Source organism: Pocillopora verrucosa, chromosome 5 (genome assembly GCF_036669915.1).
Source record: "Pocillopora verrucosa isolate sample1 chromosome 5, ASM3666991v2, whole genome shotgun sequence".
Lineage (NCBI taxonomy): Eukaryota > Metazoa > Cnidaria > Anthozoa > Scleractinia > Pocilloporidae > Pocillopora > Pocillopora verrucosa.
The window spans coordinates 380,638-391,549 of NC_089316.1; the positions used below are offsets into that span (position 1 = coordinate 380,638).

General features: G+C 37.1%; 1 protein-coding gene across 3 annotated transcripts; it reads right to left on the bottom strand.

Annotated features, from left to right (window-relative positions):
• Positions 1–7: 7 nt before the first annotated feature.
• LOC131790940 (adhesion G-protein coupled receptor D1) lies at positions 8–9,792 on the bottom strand. 3 transcript variants are annotated; one of them, XM_059108235.2, is made up of 20 exons: positions 9,428–9,792; positions 8,450–8,660; positions 6,947–7,133; positions 6,419–6,633; positions 5,418–5,830; positions 5,124–5,183; positions 4,872–5,043; positions 4,426–4,509; positions 4,212–4,287; positions 3,954–4,065; positions 3,703–3,755; positions 3,400–3,526; positions 3,172–3,275; positions 2,972–3,074; positions 2,640–2,790; positions 2,384–2,468; positions 1,941–2,007; positions 1,764–1,846; positions 1,137–1,263; positions 8–477 (listed from the first exon to the last, which is right to left on the bottom strand). In XM_059108235.2, exons 2-20 carry the CDS (start codon positions 8,517–8,519, stop codon positions 211–213), a joined length of 2,556 nt encoding a protein of 851 aa, XP_058964218.1. In that variant the 5' UTR covers positions 8,520–8,660; positions 9,428–9,792; the 3' UTR covers positions 8–210. The 3 variants fall into 3 exon arrangements, with proteins under 3 accessions (XP_058964218.1, XP_058964217.1, XP_066023237.1); XM_059108234.2 differs by having other exon boundaries at positions 4,381–4,509; XM_066167140.1 differs by lacking the exons at positions 8,450–8,660; positions 9,428–9,792 and adding an exon at positions 7,206–7,281 and having other exon boundaries at positions 4,381–4,509.
• Between the last annotated feature and the right edge of the window lie 1,120 nt (positions 9,793–10,912).

Below are 10,912 nucleotides of genomic sequence, written 5' to 3' on the forward strand. Positions count from 1 at the left end.
AAAAAGGTTTTTACTCGGTAAATGACTACGTTTCGTTTTGGGAGGGGATGAGGGGGGTAGGAGGGGTGATCAGGTATCGAGATCAGTCGTAGCCACTATGGAGCTTTTAAATGAGATTACCCCTCGGGGCGGGAAGTGAGCCATTGGGTGTATGAGACACGATACGGCTTTATAAGATCACATTGGCAAAACGAGACACGTGTAAAGTGGTCACATTTGAACAGGGGTTAGCGTTCTGTCTTTTTTAACACAAGTTCGATTAATGTACCCAACCACAGGAGAGTTCGACTCTCTTCCCATGTTTTTCAGTTCATTTGCTGCTTCTTCGCTCAACTTCTTATTTGGCACGGTCATGCTATGGGAAGAAACCCGAGACGTTGAAATGTTCCTCAATTCCATCCAGGTTTTCTTTTTTCTACAAAAAGCTGCTCGCACCTCACCATTCTTTAAAACATGAAGAAGGAAGATAAAGAAACCCTAATGAAGGAAAGGAAAGGTTTAAAAAGAAACTCCTCAAAAATCGTGTATGTTGAAATGTGATATGTTAAAAGCATCGGGTTTCTCAACCCGTTCAAGAAATTGAAACCTTGGTCGCTGGAAATAGGTATTCTATGAAAAGCTGTGGCACATCTACGGATTTTCATTGAGAAACTCTCCAGGTAATTTCATCGTAATCTTTGGAATCAGTGACCAGTAGCACTCCTGATGCATCATATAATTTGCACGACTTATAGCATTCATACTTTCGCGCCAAAGAGCGCGGAAGCACCATGGCTGCCGCTTCTTTCGACGCTATGCCAAAGGGAAAGTCGAAAATCACTGCGAAATGTGTTCGAGGTGAAAGGCATGACAACTTTGCACAGAAAAAGCACTGCATTCTGGTAAATTATTATTTGTCGTGGATATCAGTTTTAAAGAAACTCCGAATAGAAAGGGGAACTCGTAAGGGTTTAAGCTTACTGCATTTCCATTGTCCTCATTACGATGCATGCTTTGTTTCAATACCCTTTAAAAATTACAGGACTATTTTAAACTAACTCATGAAAACATTAATGAAACTAAAATGAAACTGAGTGAGTCCACAAAATATTTCTAGTTTCTGGGGACTGGGAAAGAGTCAGAGATAGGACTGTGACCTGTAATGAGTTGAGTATGGTGAAGATATACTGGAACACCAGACCAGTATCTGTTACGCTTAGAATTCCAAACACCCATGTCAGGCCCAAGAGCGGAAACAGTACCAACATCGCTTTCGAACCCTGCCTGGAGCAACAAATAAGTTTAAATAAAAATTTTTAGCTTTATCTACAACTAGGGAAGGAATGAACTAGATGCCAAATAGAAAAGCTTGTTGCAGACATTCTTTATTTGACATATAATATCAATATCATTGGATCAGTTTAATTTTCTTGTGTCTGACCAATCTAACAATTTCGATCCTCCTTCCATGAACTCTCTTTAGAGTTTACGTAAAGACAATCCCCTTAACGTAGGGTGTCCATACTACAGTTCCAGTTTTACCCGGTTTTACCCAAAGAATTTCAAAATTTCAAAATTTCAAACTTAGCTGGTGTTATCTGGACAGAAATCGAGAGTATTACTTTCGGCTTTTTTTTTACCGAGCAGCAAGGTGAGCTCAAGTGCTCTTCAGGTGCTTAACGGTCACAACATTGAAAATGAAGAGCGCCTTTCAGTCTCGCGTTGAAAAAGAAATAAACTTTGAGTGAATTTCTTTTCATCAGAGATATGTCTCTGTAACTTACCTGATTTTCTCGAACTCAGACGTTCTGTCGCCTTGCATGCAAATGATCTCATAGATAACTCGAGTTAGAAGTCCGGAGTTAATCTGTGAAAAGGAAAGTAGTTCGTCATTAACATATTTAATAGTTTGCACCTTACGAGCAATTGTGTTGTAATCGGATTGCAAAGTTGAAACGTACCATACAAACAGCAAGAACAGGTGCAACAAATGTCCAGATCAGATTATTACTGAAGGATACCCAGCAACTATAATTGCAAGAAAGGATGCAAACAATAATATTGATTAACCAAAACAATGTAAAATCTATGTATCTAAAAAAAAATAGATATATAGCTTTCTAGCAGACTTTTCCTTAACATAACACAGGAAGCGATCGTCATAATCTGAAATTAAAGTTGTAGTTGTCATGAGTTATATTGATGTTAATTTTTATTTCCCATTCAAGTCCATGAAGTCATACAACGATCTAAAATTGTTAACAGCTGGAAGGAACTTCCTCAGATGTCTTCACGTTCAGTGATGCAAGACCATAAATGAAAATGTTGGTGTTTGCGTGAACTTGTGAAAGTTCGCACAGTATTTTTCAACGAAGTTTTAGTCATATTTTTATCTTGTACTTACAATTCACCATGAACATAGCTGTTAATACCTCCCTCCAGATCGGAGGCGACCAGCAATGATAACACCGCCATGAACAGGGGAAAGCCTGAAATTTACAGAAGAGTTGCATTCCAACAGTTTTGAGGGAGACTTGGTATGCAAATAAATTTGCAGATGTGTCCTCTTTTCACCTCTTATGAAAGAGCAATAAAATCTCTAGAATGTTTTTTCTTTTACCAGAAAGCAGGAAGATATCCACGAAACAAACTATACATACCCCAGGAAATGGCATAAAACAGGCGCATCTTAACAACGGTATTGAAAACTTTAATAACCATTAGATACAAGTAAATTCCTTCAAACAACATCCAAACAAATCCAGCCAGATAAAAATAATGGATTAACGTCGCTACGAAGATGCACACTCCCTAGGGTAAAGAGAGTAAATAAAATTGAGATCAAAATTTCATAATTAAGTAGCTTAACAGTTTTTTTAATGAAATCACTATGTGTCTAGGTGTGGTCTCTCAGTCGTTCATATTTGAGTAAGACTACCCATCCCTTTCTCAGGAAAAACGTGTTAGAAAATTAGAGTGATCGTTGTCTCACCTTTGATTCTGAAAAGTCTACTCCACAGAGGAATGTCAATTGTGCTATCGCTATAGCAACCACAAGATTGAAATGAATTTGAATTTGCTCCTGCTTTAGATTCCTGTGTGTTGTCGAAAAGAGAAGAAAGGGGTCAAGATACTTTACAAGGGTTAAATACAGAACCCGAATACAATTTGGATGAATCGTAAAACACTTACATTAAGGACAAGTAGGCTATAATAGTTAACAATTCTCCCGCAAGTGACAGGCCACAACCGACGTAAGTAATAACGTCCAATGCCAATTTATGGTCTGTCGACATCTGTCATGGAAAAATCGGAAAGAAAGATTACAGAACTGCTTTCATATCTATGGAACATCCCAGTATACTTTATCATATGTTTTTGCTTTAAGTTTGAAAACGTGAAAAGCATGATTTTACCAACCGTTTTGTCTCCAACTTGCATAAGAACAGCAAAGTTTGTGAGATGATTACAGCTGCACGTGACTTGTTGGTCGTCTGACTGAATCAGTGAACATCCTGTACCAGACCAGGAACCATTCACCTCCGATCTAAATTATTAAAACCAATGTAATCAAGAAAAAAACGTAACCATTGTTTTTTTCTCTATTGATCCTTAAAATATGAGAATTAAGATCTAGCTCTTCATATGAAGAATGAGATTTACGTCGATACCGACATTAAGAAGACTATGCGCATGTACAAAAATCACCTTCACTTAACTTACTTGCGATTAAAATCCCAGAAAACACAGTGAGGAACATTAGCATGTAGTGTTTCCTAACGAGATAGTCCAATTCAAACATTAGATGTGAAAATTTTAAATTCTTATTTCATACATTCTACAATAGAGAGACTTCAAACCTTAATGCTTACAGTGTTTATTCCTTATATAGGTTTGTTGAAAGAGGAGACGATATCAAAACGTCTATATTATTCTCTATAGCAACACGTCACTGTTTAGACAGAAAAAAATACCTCATCATAACTGAATGAGATCGTAATGTTTTCCTCAAGAATACCAGATGGCTCAGGATACACTGCACCGGCAATCACGCGACTTCTCAGCTTAAGCTTTGAAAAATACTTTCTGAAAATTTGCAAATGAGTGCATGGATAAATACACGCCTTACTAATGAAAGTGCAAATAAGAATAAGGCAATGTTCCTAGTCACAGACTGGACATGAATAAGTGGACAAACTTAAGGTGTGATTGGGCACTTTAAACCTACGTACCCGTCCAGCTCAGCATGTTTTGATGCAGGTATCCACCGTTTGATATTATCATAAAGAGTGCTTACAACAACAGAGTCTGAGGAAAAATAAGTCATATGTAATATATCAGCATTTGAGAAAACAAACGCCCCTTTAAACTGATCGATTCTTCACCGTCTTGTGATTGTACCTTGTCCTTTGAACAATCCCGGAGGAAGAGAAATTTTTGCTTTACCCCCGTTTCCAGAGAATTTCGTCTCCGCTACAGAGAAAATAATTGATTTTTTGTTGTTCGCTGGCACTTTATGAATCTTCATTGCTGCAAAAACACAAGAAATGATAATTTAATAGATTTCTCCAGACACAACGGCGTAGTTATACGAGCAGCTTTGTTGAAACTAATGACCACATTGGTCCGCCAAACATTCTTTGAACCTAAATTAAGGCGAATAAATCGCTCAGATGGTAAGATCCACGTGAGGGCTGAAGCTGTATCATTAATTGGTGTGCATTACGAGGCGTAATTTACTCTCAAACAGCTGCATCTCTCTTTAGTTAATCTCTTGCCTTTGGAGTTTGGGGGGAGGGAGGGGGGAGGGGGGGGGGGTTAAACAACAACCTTGAATTCCCTCCAATTGAGATTGAAGTATCAATTTATTTGATCAAACTCAAGATACTTACCAAAGAGCTCGTCCGAGATGAGTTTGTTCTCGTTTACTTTGAGATGAATCCTGCCATAACTAATGGCGAATGTCTCCAACTGCCGGATGGCTGACAATATATTGATGTCGTTATTGTCAGTCTTGTCATTTTTCAAAGATCTTATTAAGCTGCTTGTCGCATTCCTTGCAATCTGAACATATTCAAAAAACAACGAAAACCTCTCAACTTCAAATGCTTTACTGAAACCTTACTGTCGTCTCTTAATCTTACCTGAAAAGAGGTTTTGGAGCTTGCGTTGAGGGATCGTATGACTGAATGGTACCTCTGTAACTAAAACAGAAAGGACAGAGCTTGTTTAGAAAAGTATAAGTTTCTTGCATTGTTTATATCTGTGGCACAGAGCGAAATCTGCCTCTCATCCTCTTTGGTAGCTCTCCTGACCTCTAAGTAAACTGACTGCGAAGCTACACGTATATGCAATGATTATTGATAGAATGAGGAGCCACACGGGCATATGCCATACGAAAGAAAGCAAGGCGTATCTATGTGTAAGCACGTAAATACCTCATCCCTAGACGACAGTTTACCCCCCGAAGGTTCGGTTCTGTCGGTTAGAACTTCTTTTTGTGAAGATAGAGCTGCAGGTGTGATCATGGCTTCACTTATGGTGCTGTTTGCCATAATTATAGGCTCCGTTATCATCATATTACTTGTGAAACCTGAATTAACTGGTGTGCTTGATAATAACAGCGAGGCGACTCCTACAAGTGTAACTGTTGTCACGTTTGCTAAATAAATTGTAGTTGGTATTTCTATGGACATTCTTGATGTGGTTAAACTTGGCAAGCTGCTCTTGACCACTGAAGACTTTGCGATGGATGTTGGATCCGTGACGGTCACTATGTTTGTCTTTGTTTCGGGTCGCATCGATTTATCAGACGAAGAGTGCTTTGGTGATAACTCGGACGACGGACTTTCTATGGAATTTATGAAAAAATTGGTAGGCAGCTTTGTTACGCATAGACGACCTGTGCCTAGTTGTTCAAAGGCCGAGTAACGCCAACCCAGGTTTAAATTTTAATCCAGATTTCTTTATTTCTTCGTTCAAAAGCCCTTAAGAGAAAATTTTCCCTATCCTCTCAAGAACATCCAATGATCAAATTACAAGCAAAAAGATTTGAACTGAATTTTCTTTTAAAGCTTTCAGACCTGAAATCAAATTTCACACTTACCCTGGGTTATGACCCAGCTTTGAACAACCCGGGCCTAATTTTCAATAGTCGTTTGAAAATAAAGAGACGAGTTAAAAATTTACACGATGTACTTCGCAGTAGTGTACAAAATATGTGATTAATTTGTCAGTAAATATTAATTAATTTGTCATGAACTAATTGTAAGATCTAACCAATAGAAACGTTATATCTCTTCATCTATACTACTTAAGAGTATTCTAGTTTTCAATATCTGGTAAAGATCACCCTTCGTATTAACAACTTTACCGAACAACAATGTTTCATCTGAGCAATCTTTCACTTCACTTCTTAATAACAAGTTTAACTTGTTACCTTTCTCGCAGATGAAGCGCTCATCGTTATTTTCATTGCATTTCTTTGCTTGCATCTTAGGCTCCTCTTTACGGGTCAAAAAGCAGTACCACCCTGAGTTCCATTCACTTTTTTCACCTTCAATGATATTGGTCAGCGAGTCCTGGTCCGCAGGATGCTCTGTACATCTATCGTGTTTCTCCGTTATCCAACAGAAACCTTTATTTTTTTCATAGCTACGAGATAAACATATTCGCGTTTGGTAATTGTCTTTTACTACCTAAACGGCAAAAAATTCAAATGATTGACTCAGATTCCCAATTCCATCCCCTTGAATGTTTCATAAAACCCTAAGCTTTACAAGCCACCGATCACGCCTTTTTTGTCCCAGTGACGGATTCAAAGTAGTAACATGAAATTGACTTTCCATTTTTCCCGCTGTATGCGGTGATTTGATCAAAATTCACGAGCTTTCTTTTCTCACTTTGCTCTCTTCTTTCTGTCAGAATACAACAACTATAAAATCCTCATTTCCCATTTCTACATTACCTTAGTCCTATCCAGTATGAGTCGCTATCATTGATAGAATTCTTGATTTCTTGAAGATTAGCCAAGCCTTTTATTCTTCCCAGTCTTTCGTTTTCGTTGCACTTGCAATGGTTTTTCTCTCCTAGCTCCCTTCCCTTGCACCGATTGGAACTAGGGCGGTATGTGAAAGTGGAACACTGGCAAAGATCTAATAGGAAATTAAATATGATATATTGCAGCTTATTATGTAACCCAACTTACAAATCATTCAACTACTTACTTAGAGTCAATCGACCGGTGTACAATGAAGCCTTAAAATTTGTAGCAACCCGCATCACGGTTGAAAAGTTCCCAACTTTAACGTGAGTTTCCGTACTCAAAAATACATCAAAATCTTTCATGGAACAGAATGGAAAGCAATATATATTTTGAATTAAACGTAACCTAGTAACATAACTTTGATGGGCACTTCAAGGATAAAAATCTTAATAGCCTGCTGCACGTGGGTGGAATATATGATTTATTCTTATAACGTTAAATTTCAAATATTTATATACCCTCAGGATCATCTCTTTCTTCCTTATGGCGGACATGCGATTTGTCATCTTTCAGATTATTTGCGAAACACAACAACAAAAAAAACGGAAGCGTGTAAGTACTGCATTTCTGTCGCTCTTGAGTATTATGAACAAATTTGTACAAATACTCTAGTCATAATCAACACTTTCAGTGCAAACTCATATCCAAGCCGATTTTATTTTGTTTAGGGCTGTAAAGAAATTGAACGCTTAATTACAAGCCAAATGCGAAAATTTCGAAACTTTTCTGATTATTAAATGAACGCTCATCTCGAGGCACGATTAAATGTTCAGCTTCTACAGACTCTACCAAATCAAGTTTTATATTTCTTGATAAACCAATTTTCAACGCACAGCAGCTCTACTTGGTCGCCAGAAATGTACTCCATACTTTGCACAACAGGTTTTTACTCTGACTGGTATCGTCACGGTGCCTGTCATATGATAAGTTTATGAGTGAAAGGCTTAGCCAAAATTGATCCTTTTCACGCTTTGTAGATCAATTCAGCCCTCGATTGAATCGTAAACATGTTTAGACTTGTGATGAAATGTCAGTGGGAGTTGCAACGTACAATGTAAGATGACGACGTGAATGTGACTTCCGTTCTCGTCTTTTTCGATTAAGAAAACGGCTTTAGTCGCAGACTATTAGGGGAAAGACAGACGCTTTCTTTTTTTTTTGTTTTGAAAATGGAAAAAAGAAAACAATATGAATAAGATAGGAAAATAATGATCCTAAAAGAGCTTCAAAGCAAAAAAAACAGAAACTTCCAACTAAATATGTTTAATGGATAGGTTGACGCCGCGAGGGGGGCATCATTATTAGTTTATATTAACATACCGCACAATAAAAGGCAGGAATAAAACTTTTACAAGTCAAGTTATAAACTGAACAGAATAAAGAATTCCACTTATCATCATGAAACCAACAAAAGTTGTTACTTACCGCCAAGGAAGACGACGATCTGAAGTAGAATTTGAAAGTTGATCAAGTTGACATGGAAATAAAAATTCATTTTATAAACTAAACACGACGGTGTTGTAGCTTGCAATCTCTTAGCTAGCTGAACCTTCCTTTGGAAAATCGTTTCGTCTGATCTGTTTCCTAAAGCTGTTAGCCAAACAGCATCAGAAGAACCGCTCAATTTCCGTGCCGCCTGTTTGAAAGAAGAAATGTTTTCTGCTAGTTATGTAAATAAATTTATATCCTGCTTTTACTGACGTCCCATGATTATGAGCTATTGAGATCTTTTGTTTGTTCAGAGATGCAATTGTAGTCGATGATGAATATGTTTTTTTCACCTGCACATTTATTGACTATCGAATGGAATATCAAATTGTATGGAAAATAATTCATATGCCTTCCTTTTTCTTCCTTAGTGAAATAAGAGGATGTAGGAAAACGAGTTTTTCCCTGCCTCAGTAGTTTACAACATTTGTTACAGAAGGAACAAAATTAATCCTCAACTAAAGAAAAAAAATAACGTAAATGTAAAAAAAAAATTAAACATTCACGATAGGTGAGAAGAGATCTCAAATCGACGTGACGTAAATGAAACAAATGTTCACTGAACAAAAAAAGCGTTCTGGAGTCTTCACGACGGAAGTTTCTTCTGCTTAAAAAAATTATGATACTTACCAGAGAGCTCCTCCGAGATAAATTTAACAATCATACTTGCAATCTATCATTAGTATAACCAAGTCTTGATTTAAAACAAATGTTCCAGTTTAATATTATATGTCACTTGGCGTTACCATAAATCTTTTGAAAAGTTGAGATACAAAAAAAGAAATTTGAAAATTAAAGAATGTGCTCAGAGAAATAAATTCTAAAATTCCTTCGGAGCACAATAGAAGATTAATAGAGGGAAGGTTATTGTTATTAACACCATGCAAAATATAAAAGTGAATAAGAACTACGAACCTGCCATAAAATAATTTTCCCTCATTAAGATTCAAAACCAAGTTTTAAATCGCGGTCAGTATGTGGCTTTATGCACTATTCCTTTTTAAATAACTCAACTTTCTATAGCTTCGTCGGCGAATTTTGGTACATTAACACTCTGTAGCTTTTCCAACGTGCGTTTTCTCAGTCATGTAAGAAATACGTGCTTTGCAAGATCCGCTTAACTTTCAAATGTAATAGTAACAAAGAAACACCTTGTTTGAATAATTGACAGGCTAGAAATTTTTCAAAATAGGGTGAATCACTAACAGGATAATAGCTATATGCATATCCATTTCCTTATTAAGCTAAAGAATATTTTAGTTGGAAAATTATCTCTTTTTGCATGCAATTAAGAGTATTGACTTCATGGAACTGCTCTCTTTTGAAACAATTTCATTTTTCATTGCTTTCGTGAACTTAACAATTGTGCGGAAGTTAAGATCTAATTTTTAGGTTCTGTGAGAGTTTTGAGATGCAACTCTTAACACAACACTCTATCAACGTATTCAACACCATGCGTCAGCAAAAGATATGCCCTCAATCCTTAAGGGTGGTTATTGCGAGAGGCAATGTGTATGATTTTAGCCTTTAGGCTGCTTTTGTAGTGAGCATATCGAACTTCCCATTAATACATCGCGGTGTTATTCGATATTAAAAAATTGGGTCAGTTTGGGCAATGAAGGAAATTTTCCTAGGGAGAGATATTCTTGCTAAAATAAAGTTGCTTTGGATAAAGATGCAGCTGCGGATTAAGTGATATTGTAATGCAAAGCAGTCGCCTTACGTCAGTGTGATTTAGAGTAAACAAATGAACCAAAGTAAAATTTTATAAAGCGAAGAATAGATTAAGATTAAAGAGCCACGCACAATGGTTTTCATTTGGTGGAAATACATAGCACCAATTTGAAGCTCTTGAAATTACTTTGTATCAATTACTTACTTTATTGATACATCCAACGGGAATGTCCAATGACAAACGTCCTTTATGAAAAGGAAGATGAATTACGACTACGTAAAGTTGACCATTTTTCTTTATACATTTACACATAGGACGCTGACGAACCTGCAGCTCCTCTTAACGCTTGGAACGCTAGTCGCATCATGAATCTATTACACCGCTTGTCTCGCCAATATAACTTCTGTATCTGCGGAGGTTTAAGGTTCTCTTCCTCCCAGGAGACTTAATGCTGGCAAAAGCAAGAGGAACCCACGTCAAACTGCGAGGCCAAAATCTTTTAGAAAGGTCAGTACCAACCCAGAATGACACTTTAAAAATATTCAGGACCTAGCTTTGTCTTTCATTCAATAAATGCTACCCTAAAGCAGGTACAAAGTCATCATGGAGAATAATCGGCTTTCTGACGAGTGCTTTAGCTTTCATTTGTGAGGAGCACTCGCGTTCAGGCTAACTTCAGCTCTCACGATAACATAGGTAGGTGTTTTTAAATAATCATTTTCTTT

Excerpts from the sequence above, each read along its gene's own strand:
- LOC131790940 (XM_059108234.2), bottom strand. The coding sequence starts at position 8,519 with ATGAATTTTTATTTCCATGTCAACTTGATCAACTTTCAAATTCTACTT. Across the intron at positions 4,510-4,871 it reads CATCTCGGACGAGCTCTTTG|CAATGAAGATTCATAAAGTG; the intron begins GTAAGTATCTTG and ends GTGTTTTTGCAG. Across the intron at positions 3,756-3,953 it reads TCTCATTCAGTTATGATGAG|GAAACACTACATGCTAATGT; the intron begins GTATTTTTTTCT and ends CTATCTCGTTAG.